General features: G+C 32.4%; 2 protein-coding genes and 1 non-coding gene across 4 annotated transcripts; 2 read left to right on the top strand and 1 right to left on the bottom strand.

Moving 5' to 3' along the window:
• The first annotated feature begins 9,185 nt into the window (after positions 1-9,185).
• On the top strand, positions 9,186-15,265 carry LOC131623526 (phenylalanine--tRNA ligase alpha subunit, cytoplasmic-like). The gene is made up of 18 exons (XM_058894536.1): positions 9,186-9,462; positions 9,549-9,671; positions 9,792-9,884; positions 10,020-10,076; positions 11,053-11,108; positions 11,212-11,304; positions 11,451-11,541; positions 12,030-12,067; positions 12,170-12,208; positions 13,074-13,150; positions 13,230-13,314; positions 13,424-13,520; positions 13,788-13,884; positions 14,033-14,104; positions 14,276-14,342; positions 14,427-14,552; positions 14,727-14,781; positions 14,939-15,265. The coding sequence occupies exons 1-18, from the start codon at positions 9,316-9,318 to the stop codon at positions 14,990-14,992; spliced, it is 1,467 nt and encodes a 488-aa protein (XP_058750519.1). The 5' UTR covers positions 9,186-9,315; the 3' UTR covers positions 14,993-15,265.
• Positions 15,266-19,576: 4,311 nt separating this feature from the next.
• On the bottom strand, positions 19,577-23,596 carry LOC131623525 (transcription termination factor MTERF2, chloroplastic-like). 2 transcript variants are annotated; one of them, XR_009290249.1, is made up of 7 exons: positions 22,763-23,596; positions 22,210-22,618; positions 21,823-22,038; positions 21,561-21,668; positions 21,149-21,423; positions 20,428-21,037; positions 19,577-19,891 (listed from the first exon to the last, which is right to left on the bottom strand). XR_009290249.1 is itself a non-coding variant. In XM_058894535.1 (6 exons), exons 1-6 carry the CDS (start codon positions 23,404-23,406, stop codon positions 20,806-20,808), a joined length of 1,884 nt encoding a protein of 627 aa, XP_058750518.1. In that variant the 5' UTR covers positions 23,407-23,596; the 3' UTR covers positions 19,918-20,805. The 2 variants fall into 2 exon arrangements, 1 of the variants encoding a protein (XP_058750518.1); XM_058894535.1 differs by lacking the exon at positions 19,577-19,891 and having other exon boundaries at positions 19,918-21,037.
• Positions 23,587-23,658, top strand: TRNAQ-CUG (transfer RNA glutamine (anticodon CUG)). Its single transcript has one exon. It is a non-coding gene; the product is annotated as a tRNA-Gln (tRNA).
• The last annotated feature ends 1,070 nt before the right edge of the window (positions 23,659-24,728 follow it).

Genomic DNA, 24,728 nt, shown 5'->3' with positions numbered 1-24,728 from the left:
AACCATATATTAACATTACCCAAAATATGAGGGTTTGGTTATGGAATACCATCTACATACCCTAATCGGAGGAGATAATTTTATGGAGGGTATATCATCATAATTATGCTCTAGCATTAATAACTAGATAATAGAGAAGTGACAATAATTTATGGGTGATCCATGTGGTCTGCATATGAAATATGGATGATATCATCCATACTGAATACCATTGAACACAAAATGTTTGCATGACCATTTAGTCACCCTAGGGAGTAATCAATGATAGGCCTACGATCGTTCCTATCACAGAGTGTTATAAATTCCTATAGATCCAACTTTGTATTAGGAAATAATAACTAAATACTATATTACTCTACATAAATTGTATTACGATAAATGATGATAAAATATTCATACGTGTAACATATATCCTCCGAATTGCACGGTATGAAGGTTAAATGCCTCTCTTAAGTAGTGGTAAAACTTTTTTAAAGTAACACGTCATCATGCTCATTTGTGATATCCGAGTTCATATAACAATCCAATATATTTCACATCAATAATGATGGAACTTGTCTGCCAATATAGTATAACTAACCAAACGTAACAAATAAGTCTCAGCCTTTCAGGCGCAACATCCTACCTCACATGCGCCAGCAATTGTGTATATATCTCTCATAACAAAGCCTATAATCTACATGTACAAGTTCTTTGGCTAACATCAATAGTGAAATGTTGTGTGTTATATGAATGTTTTACCCGCCATTACTCAATAATAGACCAACATGGTATCCATTAACCACTAATAAACACCTCCTCAAATTAAGAGCTTTCTAGAAAATGGGCATTACATAATATTTCCATCAATTTAGCTTAGCCGTAGAGGTGGGCATCCTATTCATTAAGTAACTTCCTATTCATTCACACATAGTGAACATAAGTTTGTCCCTTGAAACTAGTATTGTGGTATTAAATGATTCAAATATATTATTCATCAAGACATCATATTTTGGGTAGATGTTAAAAGCATGTTTACACAATTTTTTTGTTGGAATACCCATCAACCACTTCCATGACTTATCAACATTCTTAACTTCTCTTAACTTTTCCTCTCTTACTTGATAATATGTTGCTTTGGAAGCTCCCATCATTAAATCCATGATTAGAGTACCTTCATCAAATTTCTTCTGGAAATTTGCAAATAAGTGTCTAAGGCACGACCTATGTTCAATTCTATGAAACATTTTTTTTCAAATATACTGACTAAATCATGTGACATAACATAATTACTTTGGTTTAACAACATAACATAGTATAAAACATGGTTTAACAACATAACATCACTAACGTATCACATGAAACATGACATATAACATGACTTAACAACATAACATAGCACAACATGATTTTCCTAGAACTTGACACAAAATAAAGAACATAAAGGCATACCTTTTGTTGATTTCAAATTTATCTTCTTAGCCTAAATCTTTCATTATTGTAAAAAACATCTTTATTTTCCTTTAATTTATGTTTAACAAAACCAAATGTAAATGGAAAATATTGGTCAGTTGGGTATATGCCTATAACTATTAACAAGTGACCACCACATTTGTTCTTAAAATTACAATCATTAACACCTACATAATGTCTGCATGCCCTAACAAATCCTTTTTTGCAGTCATCAAAGCAAAAATTAAAAGATCAAAATCTTGGTTGAGTCAATGTATTTGGTTTGTCTAATCATTGAATATTGTCTATCACCATCTGCTCGGAGTAATCCCAACTGAGTAATTCTTCCTCATGTCTTAGATACGGTAAACAATTATAACCTTTTTCAATTGTCTGCATCTTATTTACCATAAACTTTGCAACCCAGTTAGACTTTTCAAATCTATTATTCAAAATCCTAGCCCTGAAGGTAAAAAAATAATTATAATAAATTGATAGAAGCAATAGAGAAAAATCACAAAAAAGAAGAAGCAAACGAAAGAAAATAATAATTTTAAAATAATAAAATAAAATTGAGGATATTTTAGTAAATATATTAATTTTTTAAATATCAACTGTCACATTTCCTCCTCTCCCCTCTGAATCTCCCGATTTGGAGGAACGCAAAAAGTGTGATTTGGAGGGATTTTGCTCCCCTCATCTTCCCTCCTCTCGTCTCCTAAAAATTGAACCAAATACATTTTGTTATAAATATTTTGTCCCCTCCATTTACCTCGAACCAAACACACCTAAGGTCATGACTATTCTTCGTACCAGTGTTTCAAAAACCGAACCAGACCGGTCGGTCGGACTGGTTGAACCGGCCAGGTAACTGGTCTGATTCAATTGCTGGATTGGATATGTCATTGAACCGGTGTGAACTGGTCAAAACCTCTAAAACCGGCGGTTTTCATGAACCAGTGGTTTAATCACATTTTTTTTAAAAATATTTAAAAATTTAAAACGATGCCATTTTAATTAAATTTAGTAGACAATGAAATTATTTGGTTATAAATTATTTAATTATAAATTATTTATGTAGATTATGTTGCGATTAAAGTTTATTTGTTGTTATACTTTGTAATTTTGTACTATTTTATTATGTGTGATACCTATGTTTAAGATTTAATGTAAATTATGAACTTGTAAATTTATTTATGAGATGATATTTTTAAAAAATTTAAGTGCTAGTTATATTTTATAGAGACTGAATCATCCGATTGGACATGTTTTATACTTATATAATTTTGTTATAATGATCGGTCTATTGAACCGAGTTATTCGGTTTAATCCGATTTAGTCATGCAGTTCGACCAATGACCCAGTGATTCGACCAATAAATCAGTGACCCAATACCTTCACCGATTTAATGTCCGATCCAATTTTTAAAACTCTGTTCCGTACTAGTCAAACTTGCTGCATTTTCAACAAGTAGCTGCACACATTTCAAATCCACCTTCTTCTATGATTACAACTTAACTAGTAAAGGACCCGTGCATTCGCACGGGTCACGCAAAGTCGATATAGATAATAAAAAAATGTATAATAATATTTAATAAATATATATAAAAGATACGAAAAAAAATTTGAAATTGTATGGTAATATAAATATTAATTTCATTTAGTATGAAATGCATGTAATTGGGTAGTCAGCTACCATTGTGTTCGCACGCGTTCATTATCGTTTAAAATATACCATAAGTATCCATCTACCCCTGCGTTCGCACGGGTCACGTAATAATATATCTAACTAATAATAATATTATTCTGTAAATTCTTTTAAAATGTACCACATATAAATTCATTAATTATTATATTGTGTATGAAAATCCATTCCGATATTTAAATAATGAGATATAAAAAAAATATATTTGTTTACAAAACAATTTATTTTAGTATAATTAATTTTAGCTTGTCAAAAATATATAACAAATAATATATCAAAAAAAGCAATATATTATATTTTTTTGGCGAAAAATATAGAAAACAAAAAAAAGCAATGTTTATAATTTAATCTTATAGATAATGTTAAGTAGTATTATAAATTAAAACATATTATATAGTTTTCTTATGGCCAAATATGAATGAAGATAATTTATATTGAATTAAATAGTAAAGGTATTGTAATAAATAAATTTACATAATGTCATTAAAAATATATCGAATTAAATTTTGAAAAAATCAAGTAAAGAAACAATTTAAATAATTCAATGTATTAAATTCTATAACAATAAACAGAATGAAGTGTATATTGATAAACCAATATTAATTATTACTTTGAAGAGTTTATTATATTTATTATGTAGTCAAATAAAAAGCCAGTTTAACAGTTTCCAACATTTTTTGCACGTTTCCCTACTAAGTAATGATAATCTATGTGAAGTGGTACTTTTGAAAAAGAAGTCTAATAGGTTGGAACGTTTCAGTATATAAGTGGATGAGAAGAACTTGAAATTAGTTTTTAGTCTGAAAAACGAAATCTACTCCATCGTTTGAACGAAAATGGGTAGCTTCTCACAGGTTAAAAAAGCATGCAGGTGGTGGATTCATTTCTTCTAAATCCAATCTTTTTATTTCATTTTTTTTAGAGTTTGATTTTGATTTAACCTTGTTCTTGATTATGTAGATCTTTGAAATTTATTCTGGTTGAAGATCGTTTACAGCGATTCGCCATTAAAAGGAGGATTAAACGAAGATCTAAACTACTGCGCATGAGAACGAAGATGAAGAAAGAACGGATTACGAAGATGTGCACTAATTTGGCTGTGCATGTACAGGACAATGTTGCATGCATGTGGGAGAGTGATAGCAAGGTGAAGAACATATCACGGGTGTGGCAGAATGAGATGGTTGCAATCAATTGGATGCGGAGTCATGAAGGAATCAGAGCTGGATTGAGGTTTGCTGTTGTTGAAGAAGTTCAGTTTATAGCTGATGTTATGGGCAGTGTGGGATTGGATATGAAACCCAGAATGATAGAAATATCCGATGGAGTGTGTATTGGGTGGATACGCTTTGAAAATGAAGGGTATGACTTTATTGTTCAAAGATTTACGAAAAGTATGAAATTATGTTAGATGATATTATTTGGATTTCACAATCATATTATGTTTGTATTCTGCATGACAGCGAATGGAAGATTTGGACAGAGTTGGTGAAGAAACTGAAAACAATGGTTAGGATTGTATTTGTTGACATATAATATTGTACAATATAGATATTCAGTGCTTTGCATGTTAATCTGTATGTTTCTGGAAATTTTTTAACATTGTTATGTATGTGCAATGCAGGTTTAGGTGAGGGTGATTTGTTGATGTGTTAATGGTTATGCTGGATGCATTGATGACAACTATTTGAAGAACAATCTTTTTTTGATGAATCATTTTGCTTGGTTTAGTAATTTTAATTTTCTGAATTTGAATGTAATTTTAAAAACTTGTTTTATTTAATCTTCAGAATTTCTGTTTGGATAGTAATTGCCCATGGATTGATAAGAACTTTGTAATTTTAACATTATGATATTCTGTTCTACAATTGCTCTTATCTGCTGGTTTTGTAACAGTCATTGTTTGACATATACAATTTGTTATTGATTGGGTATGTTTTATATTTTACTTATTTATGGAAGATTTGTAAAGTTAATAGGGGAATATATATGGCTAATGTTCTGGGGATGTACAAAATTGTAAAGTATTAAAGAAATTAGTTTATGTTGGGATTTAATTTTGTTATGTCTATGTACTTTTTTTTCAAAAGATTATTAGTTCAATATAATTGTTAAGAGTAGATTTGCAATAAAATATACATATGACAATCATTGTATATATGAAATACCTTAAACAGTTGAATGTTGAGGCCCAACAAAAATGTTTTGACATTGTGTGAATTTCATATATTAAATTAAATATACATGATATGAAATGGGAATATATTTTAAGGCATTGATTAGAAATCTTATATATGATATGAGTGGGAAAAAATATATTGGACACATTTTGTTTGTTACAATTATTTTAACGTGTATTTAAAATTGTTAAATAATATGTAAATAATAATAAAAAATTAATATATATGAGTTATTTAAATTATATAAAAAAAACCATTACTTTTAATATGATGAGTGGATTATTTTAAAAACAATCTATTAATTATTAATTGCGTTTGTTAAAGAAATATAATAGTCAATCGCTTCTACATTTCTTGGGCCATTGCAAATTTTCTTGGTCAAGGCAACCCAACAATTTTCTTGGCCCATTGGTAATTAATAGGTGTAAATTCCCAACATTATGCGGAAGCAAAGAGACAGCTTATGAATTCATTTTTTATTGAAACACAAAAGCATACTCGGCAAACCAAACGCGCGAGCTATTTGAACAGTACGGTCAGTTCAGATTTCCTGCATGCTATAGAAGATGACCGGAGGAAGTAAAACTGTCCACGGATGTATATCGGACGAAGACGGGGTAGAAATCAGGTACTGCTTTTTATCGTTACTTTAAGAATATAAATCTGATTGTTATTTCTTCAAGTTTCAGTGTTGAAGCGTTATTGTTTCTAAATGGGTTGAGATGCATGTGTTTGCTAAAGGCGATTATTTATCTGCAATTGAAAAAATTTCTTAAATCAATTTTTTAAACATTAACTGTGATATATGCCCTCTTATGGCTATTATAGATGTATGGGTGGTGAAACATTGACGGTTGTGTCGTGTTTTTTCCGTGAAGGTTTTTGAAGATTCTCTAACTATATGGGTGTATGTTAAAAAAATACGGACCAAGAGTCATTAGGGTTTATGTGTATTTCAATCTGAATTGACAAAAACAGAGTACAGCTGGTTCGATTAGTGATTCTTGGGTTTTTACTACTGTTGGGTAATCTTTTGTTCGTATTAAGACTGTGTTTCTATTAAGGATCCTTTTACATATTTTGTTTGTTCATATTCAGAATATTTGTTGATTGTTCATATTCATTTCATGTGAAGCTTCAACAATCTTTACTTTTGTTCGTATCAAGATAATTTGTATTGAGTAATTCAAATGGCTTAATCATTTCTTTAAATTTATAAGACAAATATTTAACTATTGTTATGATTGTTTTTGGTTGTTAGCGACGAAGGAGCATGAAGGGTGATAGATGGATTGGTTGCTGAAACGGGGTACAATGCAGATAAGGCAAAAAAAGCTTCGAAGAAAGCGCAAAGAGTAAAAGAACATGGGAAAATACATCGGGTCGATCAAATGGCTACGACATCCGCCACTGCAGTTCCTCAACCGTCAAGTCATGACAATGTTGTGATTCTTGATGTAAAGGAGGAGCCAATGGAAGAAACGATTGGGGAGAAGACGATTGACAATGTCAATGGGGATCCAGGGATGGTTTCAAAGAAAAATATGGGTAGTGAACGAAGTGTAGGAATTAAAGAAAAGGGAAAAAGGCTGTTCGGGCAGTTTCATCACGGGGAACAGTCCATCCGCATATATTGAGAAAGGGAAATCAATCAAAGAAAGGGAAAGGGAAGGCGTCTACTGATATTACATAGGAGTTGTCGAATGGGGAAAAGAAATTCACTTGGAAAACTCGCATTACAAACGGCAAAAAAAGTGCAAAAAATGTGATGGTAAGATAACACAATCTAATGTGATTCGTATTCATTTAATATAGGAACAATATGAAATGTATACTAAAATATCTGTGTATTTATGCAGCATTTTCCAAAGGAAATAGCTAAGAAATGCCTCCGAGTATATCAGGATGAAATTAAAGTTGTAGACGCGGCGACTCGAAAGGTGTTCAACTGCAGCCTTCATAAGGCGGGGAGGAAAGGAGTCCCAAGCACTTATGAAAGGTACATGGCTCAGGGCTGGTATGAATTAGCTAAGAGTATCAAACTTTGCAATGGCGATACTTTAATCTGGAGCATGTTGCGGTTTTCGCCTTATGTGCATTTGATTGTGGAAAGGCGTTAGGATGGTGACTTTGTAAAAACTTGTTTTTTATAATTGCGAATGATACAATCAAATGTTTTTATAATTGTAAAAACCTGTATAACATGAGTGTAATCTTTATGTAGTAATGTTGAATTTTATATCAACCATTCTACCATTACAAACAGAAACTTGATATGTGTTGTTTAACACTGTCAAATAGAAAAAAGATATAACCTATAATTTAATCATTTGGAGGCAGTTTTATTGGTCTAATAACTTGATAAAACATCCAATGAATTTAATAAAATATTTTAAAAACGTTGTAGTAAATTTATGAAGCAAACTTCTTTCAATGATGTACATTCTTTTCAAGTATGATTATATTAAATTATGGTTGTAGATAAACTTCTTTCAATAATTTTACTTTTAAAAAAGTTTAATAGTTGAAGAAATTAAAAAATTTGTAGGGCTTATTTGTTGAAAATCAAAACATAATAATTTCCTTCCATAAATATGTAAGTCATATTAAGTAATCTTAAACGTTAAAAAATGTATCAAAAGAAATTGAAATTAAAAAATTTTATGACACGACCCAATTAAAAATTCCAACATGTTAAGGGCCAACAATAAGTGTTTTGATATAATATTATTTTGAAATATAAATTTCATATTATCTTGATATAATATTATTTTGAAATATAAATTTCATATTATTTTGATGTTCTACATAATTAATAGTTGCTCCTTTACATTGGAAATCATGGAAATGTACCTTGACATATTAAAATGATGAATTAGTGTCATGGGGGGATCTAACAGAACATAATATATGAATATAGTTTTTGTTTGTCTGCAAAATATAAGTTTTATTGTATGTTATGGATAAATATAGTGACATCTAACTTTAATGTAAATTATGAACTTGTAAATTTATTTATGAGATGATATTTTAAAAAAATTTAAGTGCTAGTTATATTTTATAGAGACTGAATCATCCGATTGGATATGTTTTAGGGCCAGTTTGTTTCAGCTTTAAAAAAATGGATTTTTTCTTTGTATTTTTGAAAATAGATTTTCTAAAACCGTTTTTCAAAATATTACAAGTTTTTTTATATTCGTTTTTTCTAAAATGAAACACTTAATTTGACATCTTATAACATAAACATACATAATTGAAGACCAAAATTTAGTCAAAATCATAATTTTTTCAAAAACTTGTATTTCAAAAATGATTTTTATGAAAATCTATTTGAAATAGCTTCAAAATTAAGTGATTTTTTGAAATTTTGATATCCAAATTTTTTCCTCATAAATAGATGAAATACCTAAAATCACATTTTAAGAATAACTATTCAAACAAAATTTTCATTTGAAGCTTTTATAAAAAGTTTCTTTGTAAAATTTTTTTTCACAAAATTTGGTAACACTATAAAAATCATTTTTAAAAAAAGCCAAAACAAACGGGCCCTTATACTTATATAATTTTGTTATAATGATCGGTCTATTGAACCGAGTTATTCGGTTTAATCCGATTTAGTCATGCGGTTCGACCAATGACCCAGTGATTCGACCAATAAATCAGTGACCCAATACCTTCACCGATTTAATGTCCGACCCGATTTTTAAAACTCTGTTCCGTACTAGTCAAACTTGCTGCATTTTCAACAAGTACCTGCACACATTTCAAATCCACCTTCTTCTATGATTACAACTAAAAAACACGGTTTTGAACCAAATCCAAACGGGTTTAAATCCATTTCTCAAACATAAACCGGTTTTCTGAAATAACGGGTTGATTTTTAACCCGTAACATTCAAATTGGGCTAGCCCAAATAAAACATATCAGTTACTACCATCGTGCACCTTTTGGTATTGAGATTAGAAGACACTGTTCTGTGCGGCGGCGCTTAGTTTAACAATGGCGGAAGAAGCAGTTCTCGGCTACCTGGAAAACAACGAGGAGATTAGAGATTCCGGTGAATTTGCATCCGAACGCGGCATTGACCATAATGAAATGGTCAACATCATCAAGAGTCTCCATGGGTTCAGATACGTTGATGCTGAGGTAGGTAACTTTATCTCAAATCCTAATTCAAATTGGAAATGTTTAAATTGTTTTTTAAGAGATTAGATTTTGTTTATGGTTGATAGGATATTAAGAGGGAGACATGGATTTTAACCGATGAAGGGAACAGTTACACTACTCTTGGATCCCCTGAAGCTCAACTAATTTCTGCTATTCCGCCGGAAGGTATCTCCAGAGAAGAACTTCAGGTGGATTTTTTATTGAATTATTGCCGGTGTTTGTGTTAGTGTCAGTATCGTGTTCGATGTATGTGATTGGAGAGTGTTTCATAGGTGAAATGTAGTTTAATTGTTGTTTTATGGTTGCAGAAAAAGCTGGGTCCTTCGGTTTTCAAGATTGGTTGTGCTCAGGCGGCGAAGAATAAGTGGGTTGAGATGGGAAAACAACTTATATCTAAGAAGGTATGTTAATGATTCTAGCATGCATTGTGACAAAATAATTGTACTGTATCTTGATGTTCAGTGTACATTTTCCTTTGAGATGAGGGTTAGTCTATGGTTAGGGAAATATTAGTCGTTAACAAATTCTTGATCCAGGTACAACATGTGGAAGACAAAGTCAAAAACTTGCTTCTTCAAATACAACAAGGACAGGTGTGTTCTACTAGCATGAATTGTTTTGTTGCTGAATTTCTTAATTTTGTTGAGACTTGAGAGGAGGAAACTGGATGAAGAAACGTAGTTCATTTTTCTTTCTTTGGACGGGTAGGGGGTTTGCAATGCTAATCTTCCTTTAACTTTGAACTAAGATATAGTCGACTTTGTCAATTCTTAAATCAGATAGATATTTGCAATGTAAGTAATTATGTCTTTTTTAAAACCAACCTCCTCCTGTTGTTGGATTCGACTTTCAAAAAGAGGATTGTTGATAGTTTCTATTCATGCTAGTTTTTAATATGCTATTAACATGTCCTTTCATCCCTAGATGCAATAGGAAACAGTGAACTCCCTCATTCTTACTATACTTAATACACTTACAATTTGGTAACATGTACTTGTTGATGTGGCGAGAAGGTAGGGTAATCTGCTTTGTTGATACATGATAGCAACCTTCTTTAAACTTTTTTGTTTTTGTGATAGCATATCGGCTCGGTCTTGAATCTTTGGTTTGTGATAATACCTAGGAAAGTGGAAGGTTTTGTGCTCTTCAGATTCAACTCAATATATAAGATTGGTATAGGAAGTTCGAAAGGGGGTTTGACCCAGTGTTGTCTATTGTTGGCAAAAATAGCGTATTGCTAGAAGTCAGCCGTGCAATAGTGGTATAGCGCTGCCATAGTAGCCATTTGACAACTTTTTGTATTAAATAGCGTATTAGGGAACAATATCGGTTTGTCGAAATTCCGCTATGCAATAGCGATATAGCGCTGCTAACAACATTGGGTTGACATTTCATCTTCTTTACTCTGTAGTTATGAGATGTGTCTGCACGCTATTTCATGTGTGAGTGAGTAGGGATGAACAACAGTTCTTATAATAACTATATACAGGCTACTTGTCATTTTCTAGTCAGTTTTCCCTGTGAATTCTTGTATCTCATTATAATTTTTACTATGTGTTGCAATTGCAGAGCATTGGTCCTGATGATATCAAAGCACTCAAAGCAAGAAAGCTCATTGTACCACAGTAATAATAATTTAACTCGATTGCTCTTCAAAGTTTGTCCGATTTGATGAATATGTGTAGATTACTTGACTACTCCTTCATTATTGAAATTCTTATACTCTAGGACATGGAAGGGTTACTCGGTGAAAAAGGGTCCTAACTATGCTCCAAAAAGAAAAAAGGTTGTCACTGATTTAACTCGAGATAATTTTCAGAGGTACTCTTTTTCTCCCTTAAAATAAATGTAAACTTGGGGTTGGGCGGGTTTTTCAAACTCTGTTCAAGCTTCTTTGTGCAAGACATTTTAATGGATTTGCATCATATCTTTATGAAATCTGATTCTACAGTGTTACTTTGTTGCAGTGGCGAGTGGAAGGAAATAGAATTCAAAGAGTACAATTACAGTGCTAAAGGCCAACCTCTTGAAGGTGGCAGTCTTCATCCACTGTTAAAGGCAAGAATATATTTCCAATGTCCTTCCCCCCTGTGCTATAGAAAAATTCATATTCAGGAATATATGAGCAAAATCATAGTTTGTTTTTGCATATTTAAGTTTGTATAGTTTGGTATGAAATGCATTGATCATACTCTTGAGTCTTGATTTATATCATTATGACATACACGTTTTTGTGCGTTTCTTTTTATGAATTATTTCAGTAGTTTCAATATGTGTTCTATATTATTACTATTAGTATAAACATATTATGATTTTAATTATGGAAATGAGCCCGGACAAACGAGACAAACGGAAAAAAAACCCCTCAACTTATGTCATGTTTCGCTTCCTATCTTCATATTGCTGGCTGTAAGCCTGGACGAACGAGACAACTTACATTAAACTTTACCGAAAAACTGAACACTTTGTTGTTGTTGATATGCTTTTATACCAAACATATTTGATCATTTGTGTATTTAATAGTTCTGGATATTTTCCATTTTTAGGTCCGGTGTCAAATAAAACAGATCTTCCACTGTATGGGGTGAGTCTTATATTTGTCATGTTGAAGCCTAATGTCTTGTGTGGTAAATATTTGTGTCAACCTCTGAGATTAACATTTTGTAATGGTAATCTAATGTTGCAGGTTTGAAGAGATGCCCACAAATAATTATGTTGAGAGCAGGTAATTGTTGATTTGTTTTCGTTCCAATTCCTTTCTAGTGTTTGTGATTTATAATTTTTGGTGTACTGGAAATGAGGTTTGGACCTATGATCTCATATAAACCATCCAAGCCTCTTGCCCCTAATCCAATCCTAGTGGCTTTTCTAGTCTACGAAGTTCACACAAAATGTATAAACAAATAACAATAAATTTCATCATGTCCGAGTAAAAGATTAATAATTGAAGAGAAAAAAAAGACTCTCAAAGTTCCCCTGTAAAGCTTTATAACCCCCTCCTGCCCCCCAAATAAATAAATTGAACTTGGCTCTCTTTTAGGATCCTTTAAAACAAGCAGAGAAAAAAATAAAATGCTTGGAAGTTATTGCAGCCTGACCTTTAATATATACTTAGTAGAACTGTTAATCAAATTAATTTCAAACTTTTGGATAGGCTAGGTAGTGCTTGCAGCCCTAAAATGTAAAAGTCAAATCCAAAATCCTTGGTGCACTAAATTGATAGCCTCGAGATAATTTTTCTAGGTACTGTTTCTTTGATTTGAATTATGGTAAAGTTATAATTTAGCAATTTTTCTTGTATATGATTGAGAATGCCACAAGTTTTGGGAAGAAAGGTTCCTTCAGTAGTGACTGTTATAAATGCATCATAACTTCATGATTAAAATAACTGTTCTATGCATTGCATGAATCATACTGTTAATTAATCTACGTAATCTCTTGATTCTTGCTTGTTTATGTTATTTTTTTGCTAGATTTATCTTTAAAAATGACTGAAACCCAACAGATTAGGTTCATTTGTGTTTAGTATTGTGTAGTAGCATATGTCTTCTCTCATTGTAAACTTTACATCTCAATGTTTTAAATGGCAGCTTCTGGAACTTTGATTCCTTGTTCCAGCCCCAACAACATCCAGCCCGTGATTCTCATGACACATTCTTTTTGGAAGGTTAGTAAAATATTGATTTTTTTTTAATGCTACTCAAATCTTCTTTGCTTCTTCCTGAGTGCATATTATTCATATGCAGCTCCTTCAACAACAAAGAAACTTCCTGAAGATTATGTTCAGAGAGTAAAGCAAGTTCATGAATTTGGTGGTTATGAGTCTAGAGGGTATGTGCCTGAGCACCCTCTATACACTTCTTAATAGTAGGCTATTTATCAATAGAGAGATAAGTTTCAAATTGTTTGTGTGTAACCTTATAATTCTATTACTTGGTAGATATACATACGACTGGAAAAGAGAGGAAGCAAATAAAAACCTTCTGAGGACCCACACAACTGCTGTTTCTTCCAGGATGCTTTACAAGCTGGCACAGGTTGGTTTCTGTGTCTGAATTTGCTGGTCGAGTTTTTATGAATGCATATGATTGTGTTGTGTTTTGGGCCATTGAACCTCCTATGTTGTTTTTATTTTTCCTAAAAATTTTGGATGGAAATTTGTATTTATGTTTTAGAGGTGGATTTAGCTATTTTAGTTTGTGCTCTTCTGTATTCTGGTTTTTTCCTTTTCCCTATTTCCAAAGATAATTGATTATACTTTCTAGGTTGTTGCTACTCATTATATTTCTTCTATGCCTTTTCAGAAACCATTTGTTCCAAAAAAATATTTCTCTATAGATCGTGTCTTCCGGAATGAAGCGGTGGACCGAACACATCTTGCCGAGTTCCACCAGATAGAAGGTACGTGAGCTAGTAAGTGTTTCTGGGATCAGGGTTTTCCACGTCACTTTTTTGCATTTGATGCACCAGGGGTTTAATCTCAGAACTATTTTTCCACATTCAAATTTATTGATTTTTATGATACCCTTGATTTTGCATTTCAATTCAGGCCTTGTATGCGATCGAGGACTCACTCTCTGTGACTTAATAGGAGTTCTACATGACTTCTTCTCACGCTTAGGTAATGCTCTCTAATGAATAACTCTTAATGAGCTAAATGTTGAATGTAAGTTCTAGTTAAAAATGATTAATGCCAACTCAAGTTTATTAAAGATAAGTTTTAGGATTATATTCTATTATTGATTATTGATTATTGATTGATATTGGATGAAAATTTTGTTTTTGAGTTCAGGCATGACCAAGCTGAAATTCAAGCCTGCTTACAATCCTTACACAGAACCTAGCATGGAGATTTTCAGGTCAGTATTTCTGTAATGTTATAGTTTATTTGGCTTGTCATTATCTTAAAGATATTACCTATTAATCAAGTGCTCGTATATCAGTTATCATGAAGGCTTTAAAAAATGGGTAGAGGTAGGAAACTCTGGCATGTTCAGACCTGAAATGTTGCGGCCGATGGGGCTTCCTGAAGATGTCCAAGTTATTGCATGGGGCCTTTCTCTTGAAAGGTGAGAGAACAAACACTGAGAACACCGATCATTGCTAACAGTAAAATTATTTGATTTATAAAATCTAAATTCTTAACAACTTTCCAACCAAATCTAATGAATTTTTAGAGGAAATAAAATACATTTTTATGGAGGGTCATTGAATTTATCTTAACTTGTTATTTTTGTAAACAGGCCAACAATGATTATGTATGGAATAGATAACATCAGGGATCTCTTTGGACACAAGGTACTGTTAGCCATTTTGAGTTGAAAAAACCACTGTTTATTTGGTCTTTTTAAGTGTAAAAACTTGATTGATGGGTTCATATTTTCAATTTCCAAAGGCTGTTTTTGAAACTGCCTAGTGATATTAATATATTAACCTAAATCATGTATGTTTTCAGGTGGATCTTGGCCTCATTAAGAAAAACTCAATATGTCGACTTGGGATTGAATGAAGTGAGCATTCACTTTTGATAGATTTCTTGTCCATAATATTTGTTGCATGTGGATTAGTTCGATTTATGTACGAAGAATTTTGATTGTTGTAATAGCATTTTTCTTTTGGTTGGGAAATATTTATGACATGGGAAAGTTACTCCTTTGTAATTTCTTTTGGTGTGGAAAAATTATGATAGTGAATAGGAAAGACATTCCCAGCTGTGGTGTGGTGATAGATTTTTATTCCTTCCATGAAACCGGTGCTTGATTGCATTGCTATTCATCTGTTCCATGTGCAACGTAATTGTTTGAGCTTCAAAAATTGACCAAGTTGATAAGATTGAGGATTATCATGACCCTAAGAGCCTTTCACAACCATAATTAGTCTTGGGGTTCAATTTTGGTTTGTTTATTGAGTAAGTAAACATATATTTAACTATAATAAATATACAAAGTTTTACCCAAAGATGACAGTGGCACAAGGTATAGAACTTGTTTGTTGCACGAATATAAATTAAAACAGAAATTAAAAATGCGCTAAAATTTTAATTACAATTGTTGCCTTGTTAAAATGATAAACAATTTTTGACAACAGTGCCATTTTATTGGACTAAAAACATTGTGTCAACAAAAAGTCAAAAATTAAAAATGTGGCAAGCTTAATTATCACATTGAGTGAGTAAAATAGCAGGATGTGCTCAGAGTGTGATTGATGATTGTTTGTGTAATTGTAAGAGCAGGGTGTGCTCAAAGCGTGATTGATGATTGTTTGTGTAATTGTAAATTAGAGAATTGTTAATTAAGGTTGGCAAATATAATACAAATGATTAAATTTCTCTTTTGAATTACCCCTTTTTAGATGTGAAAATTTCTATAACAAAACTGATTTAATTATGACGTTTAACAAAAAAACATGAAATAACATTCTTGCAACCCCATAATCGATTATGGCAATGTTATAATTAACTATGTAATGACAACATTATAATCAACTATGTTTAAATCAGATTACTCAGCGAGACAATGTCTCATAATAAATTATACTGCAATCATAATAAATTATGGGAAAAGATATTTGTACACCTGTTTTTGACACTTACACCGTATTAATATATGTAAAATATACTCTTTTTTTTTAATAATTTATTAAAATTTTGATTTTTGTGCAAGCATTTGTTGCTGTGTTGTGACCTATAGTGTAGATACGGTGTATCTACTAACCAGTGTCAAAATAGCAAGGCTGATAAATTATACACTATAATTGATTTTATTTCAATTAAAAAGATTTTTGGCTTTTTCAATGAGCCTTTGAAAAATAAATTAAATTTAAAAATAGTTTTTGTGAATGTGTACATATTTCTATACACTAGTATATTGCAAAATATCCTAAATAAAATAAAATAATTAAACTTCAAATTAGAGGCGTACTTTAACAAACATGTTTGTTCCTAAACGATGTTAATAGTATTTGATCTTTGCTAAGTCAATTATAAACAAATTTATTTCGCACTTTTCAATGCAGATCTATTATTTGAAGATGTTCATAATTGATACTGTTTAATCAATCATCAAAACATACTTACACATAGATCACAAGATCATCACCGACGAGGAGAAGAACTAGCGTAACATTGTCTGGGCAGATGAATAGAGACGGTAAATGGTAACGCTCTAGCCACAAGCTAACCTTGAACTAGCCATTATACAATTATACAATTGAGAGTAGTTACAATTATGGGAATAAAAAGATTCAAAAAACAAAAAACAAAAGTCGAATTTCATATACAACAACGACACTGTCAAGGAAAAGATAAAAAAAAACAAAAGCTGATTCTCATATGCAACATCGTCACCGTCAAATCATATATTGAAATAAAAGACTACTGATCCAGTGATGGAGACCACCATGGAATACTTATGGTTCGGTTGAGACGATTATCCAGTGAACGAGGAAGGTACCTGCAAAAAGGTTTAACACTCTGATGGTGAAGTTAGTAAAACGTTGAGGTGAATTTTTTTTAGCTTGTAATAAATTGTATCCAAATGTGACTAAGAGCTATATTTATATAGGATAGGTCGTTGTAACCTTCTCCAGATTGTTCGATGTGAAGCACATATGACCGTCAAATGATAATCCAGTTGCTCAAAGTGAAGGGGAGGTGTGCTAGTGTGCACTGATCCACATGTGCAGTAGTACCATGAGTTTCTGACAAGGATGAGACGATTTAACATGTCACCCCCAGTTAAACATATCACCCCAAACACAATGAAAAGACCAAAATGTCCAAAATATAAAATTTACAAAACATTTCCAAATTTACGTGACATCTCCACATTTTTCAAATTTACAGGCGATACTGGAAATTTGGAGGAGTTACCGGAAATTTCACGAAAAACAGTAAGATTTACAGTATATTTGCGAAATTTACGGTATATTCAAACTGAAAATTTCAAAATTTACGGTTTATCGCCACTGGAAATTTAAAATATTTGGGAATTTTAGAAAAAAAATATAACGGAAAATTTGAAATTTACGGTGGCTATAAATTTGTTGAAAAATACTGGAAATTTCAAAATTTTCGGTAATTTGCTCTTTTTCTATTTTTTTCCCTTTTTTATTTATTTCAGTGAGGACTAGAGGCAGAGAAGGTACAATAGCCGACAAGACCGTTGATAAAGCAGCAGCGACTCGTGTTAGAGATGAGGAGGCACATGCTTTAGAGCTTAGAGCTGGACGCCGTCCTCCGACTGATTCTCATCAGAAACGGTTGGTAGAGTAGGCGACGCAGTTCCGCCCACCACATTGTCAGAGACATGCAGCTACCCAGGAGCTTGCTGTTGAGGAGTTGGTGGAGGCTCAGCTTAAGGAGGTTGTTGTTACTGAGGCTGTGGATGAGGTGTCTCCGACTGATACAGACACCACTGTCAGGGCGTCTATTGAGCCATGAGTGCACACTGGTGGAGGGTTTCCTGGAGGACCTAAAGACGTGTCTGTGCTCACGAGATATGCTGACCATATCGCTCACCGGATATGGCAGGGGGAGGTATATATATTTGTAACTATTTAATGATTAATATTTTACTTTATGCTATTGTACGATAATTTGCTTATAATATTTTAATTTTGTCTATTATAGGAGCGAGGAGTGCTGAAGATCGTTTCACATGGGTTGAAGCTGAAGGACTTCGTGAGGGATCCTATGCCTGAGGCAGTTAGCCGTATTGTTAGAGACTTTCGTTGCTGGAGCTTTCTCAGTGCTCCCTTACCATGTTGGATGCCTCTCTGATGACTGCTTTTGTTGTGAGGTGGCACCCAGAGACATCATCCTTTCATTTTCCATTCGGGGAGATGACGTTGACACTGATGATGTAGATGCCCTCTTCCACATCCCCATTGCTAGCACGTTCTTCACACCTCCTTACATCAACCTTGCAAGAGATGTGGTGTCATCTGGAATTTTGAATTCCACTGCAGGGTTTCTTCCATTGAAATACACTTTCACACTAATGAAAATTCAGGAATAGACATTTTCAAAAGATGTATTACTCAACACCACATGCCCCTATTTATACACATGACGGAGAATCCTAGGCCATATAATTTGTAGGTGCAATTGTAGCCCTTCAAAAGTGTCGGCAAAATTCACACCATTTAAAAGAAAAACCCTAAAAATGAAACTACTAGAAATTTCAGTATATCAGAAATTTCCGGTATCATGTAAATTTGAAATTTCCGGTATCACGTAAATTTGAAATTCATGGTATTCCGTAAATTTAGCAGGTGGTACCAAAAATTTTGATTCTACCAAAAATTTCAAAAGTGTCTACCGAAAATTTTGTCCAGACATTATTTGTGTTTCATTAGAGATATTTCTGAAATAAAAAAAAACGAGGATGCTATATATAATTTTAGAGGTGACATGTTATATCGTCCAAGAATGAACCTATGTAGATTGAGTCGGTCTTATGAGCCAACTCGAAAATGTTGTAATTATTACTATTTAAAAGTTGAATATATTAGTTCTAACGGTATTTTTTTTACTTGTTTTATTTCCCTTAAAAAACACTATTTTTTACTTTTGTGAAAAATAGCGTCTCTAGTAAAATTGTGCCGGCTATGTCACCGCTGAGAAAGATGCTTCGGAATAAAATATTAGAATAGTCCATCACTGATTGAAAAAACATAATGCTAGATAATGTTGATTAAAAAAACATAATGCTAGATAATGTTATTTATAGATTAAAATGATTAAATAGTCTACTCATTCAAGCATACTCCGATCTGTACAGATAATTTTGGGATAGTTATGGGTCCGTTTATTTTAGTTTTTTTTTAAAAATAATTTTTATATTGTTACACTAAAAAAAATTTATCAAAATTTTAAATTTAATTTAATTTGAATAATTATTTTTAAAGTGTTATTTTAAATATTTCATTTATTTATAGAAACTTTTTTTAGATATCAAAATTTTAAAAAATCTATTAATTTTAAAGTGATTTCAAATAGATTTTTATAAAAATCATTTTTAAAATACTTTTTTTTTTTAAAATTACGATTTTGACTAGATTTTGATCTTCAATAATGTAAGTTTAGGTTATAGGATGTCAAAATTAATGTTTCATTAAAAAAAAACGAATATAAAAAAACTTGTAATATTTTAAAAAAATTATTTTACAAAAATACAAAGAAAAAATTCAGCTAAAACAAAAAGACCCTAAAGTTGTTTTGTCTGAATGGTTAGAGCAAGATCAAACAGTTTATATGATTATATCATCTAGACAGCGCGAATGCGCGAAAAGCCGAGAGCCGGGGATTCAAATTCCACATAATATTGTTCGCCTTATAAAAAGCTAGCAAATTGATGAACTTTGTGTATTCAGAGGGCTTGTTGCAATACTGCTGTTCACAGAAATCCTGAGCAAGATAGATTTAGAAGGGTTTTAAATATAAATTCCAGCGTTGATTTTTCAGGAGATAGGATGAGTTTGATGTTCAACCAGTATATAGGACTCAAGGCATCATACCAGGAAAAATAACAAGTCTAGAATATCATGGAAAAAGATGAGCAGGAATAAATTAGAGTTTGTGTGGAAGTTGAAACAGATAACCGGCTTAATTTAGAGGGCTTACAGCATGAACATTTATCTTACAAGTGCTTATTTATAAGCGGTTTCAATAACAAATGACAAATTAAGTTCAAATTATTTTCATATAAACGATACATTATAAACTATCTTAGATAGTTTATGAAAAAAAGCTGAAAACAACTTACGGACAGTCACAAACTTTTTCCATGAGCTCTCCTATACAAATCTCTCAAGTGTGTATGTCAGTAGATAAATTTAAATAAGTCAATCGAACCAGACTATCTGTGAAAGCAAAGTCCTTTGACAAAAATAAATATGATAACTAGTACAACATGTACATCTAAGTGTGTTTAGAGCATATACCTTAAAGCATCTCTGACATAGCAAGAAGTACACAGGTCTGCTCTCCACAATTCTATTCATTGGAACACTTCATAGTGGCATGTTTCATTGACACACTCTGCAGCAACTCTATTTTCACAAGTGTTGCAGTGAATGACAAGTTGCAAGCTTTTTTTTTTTCTTTTACCATGACAGAGGCACTCCTTTACTGAGATGTTTCTCCGGCACTATACCAGTTGCTACAGAGTCATTTGACATCCCGTCTTTGAGAAAAATAATCACGATTTTACGACAATTACTAGTCTGACTGATGAAGTTAATAAGACAAAGTTACCACATTGCTTTACTTCTCGAAACTCAATCACGTTATGTTTCCCACAGAGCTATCAGTTTTGCTTTTTACGTCTGGTGTGTAGTAATATCCCCAGTAGCGTGAGACTGGGGATGCGGATTATTCTCCTTCATGACAGTAGATTGACATTTGTGGCGTTTTTGAATCATATTCTTGACCATTTTGTTAAATTCTTCATCTGTACAAGCTAACATGCATTTTAGCTTGACATTTATCTGATTCTCCACCAGAACCTTGTGTCTTGGGATTATTCGACCCTCGAGGGAATAGCTGAAAAACCTGATAACAACAAAGTAATTCAAGCCGGCAACACAATGGATTAAAAAACATTAAAAATTAAACAAGATTTGTACAAACTGTGTATCTATGGTCAAAATATCACTGTGATACCTCGGAAACTGAATGAGATCTTGTAAAGTTCGGACCATAGTTTTCCGCAAATAAATATACTTAGGACGCAGAACATCTATATTATATCTCAGCAGCATTGGGAAATCAGCGACCATTTCACCCAGTTGCCGAAGACGTATGCCAAGAGACAAATGATATTTTACATTTACTTCGAGCTTATGTACTATGCTGCATCCCAAGAGCTCAGGTCCAAGAGCTACAACCTTTGCAATAGATTCTTCAGTGACTCCAGCCTTGGTCATCAAGAATATGACCTATACAACATGCAGATGAGTCAATTGAGGTCTCTAGATTGAAATGTAATTATAGTGATAAACTATTGTAGTAGCGAGGCTTTGAAAAATTAACTTCATGGTAACAAAATTTGTAGCGGAAAAGGAAAGGGACATACCACAGGCCTAATCTTCTTGTGCAGGCTGTAGGTGAGTAGGGTAGGAAATTTTACAAGCATGTTAGCAATCCCGTCATTTCGAACACCTAGGTCCTGAAAAAACTTTACCTTCATGACAAAATATGCAACAAAACTGTCAGTAATATCATCACAAATCGAGAGTAACCATTGTAAACATTATTTCTGAATCTATTAGACATCAATATTTAACAATACAAGTTTCAACTTACAAGAGAAACGAATAAAAATAGTTTTTGCACACCTTTGGCACAATAGTCATCTCCAAGTCAACACAAAAGACCATTGGTTTAATGGTAAGCATTCTCTTCATCCCATCTCGGGTAATCCCATAATAGTACAGATACTTAACAAGAGGTTTCCATTGTTCTTCAATGCTGCACGCCATTAATTGTGGCCTAAATGCAAGCAACTTACCAACATCCTTACTATCAAGCCCGAATTCTTTCAAGTAATCAACCTGAAAATTACAATTGTTGCATCACACTTTATCTTTATCGGTATATCAGAAGCAATTACCAACACACATGCTACTAAAGCTCATCAAACTAAAACATTAGAGAAGACAATTAGGATATATTAGAATGTGACTCTGACATCCTATAAAGTTTGTTAAAATAAATTAATCTACCTTTCGGTTCATTTCTTCCAGAGTATAGTAACCAAGTGCTTTAGGAAAATCGAAAACCATGGTACCGAAATCCTTCTCATCTAGACCCATATCCAGATAGAACTGCACACGGATCTTCACTTCTTCCAAGCTGTACGATAACAACTTCGGACACCGACTCACAACATATCCCATCCATTCCCTCCTTACACCATTGGACTCTAAACACTCAACAATCTCATCAAGTTCCCTATCACTCCGCAGCAAAATATTATCTCCACCCTTCAACATTGCCTCCCCAATAAAGTCCCCCTTAACGAGCACCGACTTCAACCACTCACTACGGTTCCTTATGGACTCAAGTTTCCCCCTCGACATCAAAATCAGCTTAGCTATTTGAGGATACGATAGAGAATTATGCTTCAACCATCTAGACAATCAAAGAAATAAACAGTCAAGGATTTAAAATACAAACACTTAAAAACTAGCCAAGTTGGTTTGGTTTCTCAGAAGCAATAAATCAAACAGCTTATCAACAACTTGAAAATGTAAAAACTAAAAACAAACAACATACCTAACAAGTTGCACAACTTGAGAATCTTCAATAACAGTTTTGGCGCGTAAATTGAAACTAGAATGAGAATATTGAGGCAATCTTTTCAAGTTAGCAGCTTCAATCATAACAAAATCAATGAAACCACCCAACCTAGAAACCAAATTCTCTATATAAGTAATTCCAAATTTACCCTTTATCATAGCTTCTTTGAAAACCTCTTGAGTAACCTTCCTACGAATTTCAAGAGCTTTCATAATCATGACCTCTTCTTCTTCTTCATCACGCGATTTAAAAAGGGTACGAAGAGGAGGAAGAGAAGAACCCACATCAGAGTCGGAAGGGGATTGGGCATAAATTGAACCAGGAAATTGTGGGGTTCTTTTTCTTACTAAGGAAAGTTCTAAAAGCTTCACTTTTTCTTCGTGCGGTGTTGGGTCTTGTAGCTCGGTAGGTGAAGGGTGAGGATTGTCGCTGTTTTTGTGTGAAAGATGGTGGATGAGAAAGGATGTAGATTTTGAATTGTGTCTTCTGGGAATGGGTTGGTTTTGGTTTTGTTCATTTGGGTTTTGGCAATTGATGATAATGTTGGGTTTTGAGTTCTTTGAGGAATGGATAGAAGAAGAAGGAAGGTAAAGAGTGTGATTTTGACATGAAAGAAGCATTTTTTTGAAAAGTGAAAATGGTGATAGGTGGAGTATTAAAAATGGATAAGAGTTAACAGTTGTGACACTTCTGGTTACGCTTGCGAAGAAGAAGAACTCGAATATCTACGAGGAGGAATTTATTTTCAGAGAAAAATATTAATTGGTTAAATGGACTCATATGTAAACCGTTATCAACAAGGTCCCATGGTCTAGCGGTTAGGACATCAGACTCTGAATCTGGTAACCCGAGTTCAATTCTCGGTGGGACCTTAAATTTTTTTTTTCTTAATTCATCTTTCATTCAAACCAAAACTAAATTCATCTTTCATTCAAACCAAAACTAAATTCATCTTTCATTCAAACCAAAACTAAATTCATCTTTCATTCAAACCAAAACTAATATTGTTAATCTATTCAAGTTCAAACATGTAATTAATTGAGCATAACTCTTTAATAGTTTCTAATTTCTTTTATTCTAATTTTTTTAATTAAATGAAACCAAAATTTTAAAAAATAATATTTTTTGTCGTTGTTACTAGGGATGAAAATAGATATGATACTATAATACTCGTTTTTATATTCACAGTTTGAAAAAAATTCACATATCCAAGTTTATATTCGTATGAACACCTACCTTTATATTAGTATCTATACTTTATGAGTACCTAAGTACATGTATCTATACCAGTTACTCTAAATTTATCAATTTAAAAATAGTAATGTGATTTTAAATTTTAACAAAATTAATGAAAAATTCAAAGATTTTACTGTTGAATTATGAGGTTATATTAAAATGTGTAATAGTTTAATTATAATGTATAGTGTTAAAGGGGTAGACATACATTTTTTATACGATAATATAAATTAAAATATATAAATATACATTGTGCGGATATTATGGGACGAGATCGGTATTAAGGTACTTGTACCCGCATTCATAACCGCTTATTTTAATGAATAATTATCTGTGTCTGTGCTCATATTCATTTTGCGGATTTTTATTTTATCCGTTGTGATAATTTTTGTGAATACCCCGTTGATAGGGTTGTTAAAAAAAATTATGAACTAAACTATACTGGCAAACCGAACCGTACTGAAATTAAAATAACTGAAACGTTAAGTTTGGTTAGTGAACCAAACCATATTCTACAAACAGTTCTAGAACCAAACCAAAACTATAACCGAACTTAACCGAAACTGAAAAAAAATACAAAAATAAAATAAAGTAAAAATAGTTTAATGGTTCGATTTAGAAAAAAATTAACTTTTAACGATTCGATACATTTTGAAATTTCAAAACGGTATATCAAACCAATTATTATGATTTGGTTCGATTCTGA

Source organism: Vicia villosa, unplaced genomic scaffold, assembly GCF_029867415.1.
Source record: "Vicia villosa cultivar HV-30 ecotype Madison, WI unplaced genomic scaffold, Vvil1.0 ctg.000073F_1_1, whole genome shotgun sequence".
Classification (NCBI taxonomy): Eukaryota; Viridiplantae; Streptophyta; class Magnoliopsida; order Fabales; family Fabaceae; genus Vicia; species Vicia villosa.
Note: the sequence above shows the minus strand (reverse complement) of the source record. Positions and strands in the feature narration are given on the sequence as shown.

Excerpts from the sequence above, each read along its gene's own strand:
- LOC131623525 (XM_058894535.1), bottom strand. The coding sequence starts at position 23,406 with ATGCTTCTTTCATGTCAAAATCACACTCTTTACCTTCCTTCTTCTTCT. Across the intron at positions 21,424-21,560 it reads ACAAGAAGATTAGGCCTGTG|GTCATATTCTTGATGACCAA; the intron begins GTATGTCCCTTT and ends CATGTTGTATAG. Across the intron at positions 21,038-21,148 it reads GATCTCATTCAGTTTCCGAG|GTTTTTCAGCTATTCCCTCG; the intron begins GTATCACAGTGA and ends TGTTGTTATCAG.
- LOC131623526 (XM_058894536.1), top strand. The coding sequence starts at position 9,316 with ATGGCGGAAGAAGCAGTTCTCGGCTACCTGGAAAACAACGAGGAGATT. Across the intron at positions 9,672-9,791 it reads TCTCCAGAGAAGAACTTCAG|AAAAAGCTGGGTCCTTCGGT; the intron begins GTGGATTTTTTA and ends TTATGGTTGCAG. Across the intron at positions 12,209-13,073 it reads AATAATTATGTTGAGAGCAG|CTTCTGGAACTTTGATTCCT; the intron begins GTAATTGTTGAT and ends TTTAAATGGCAG.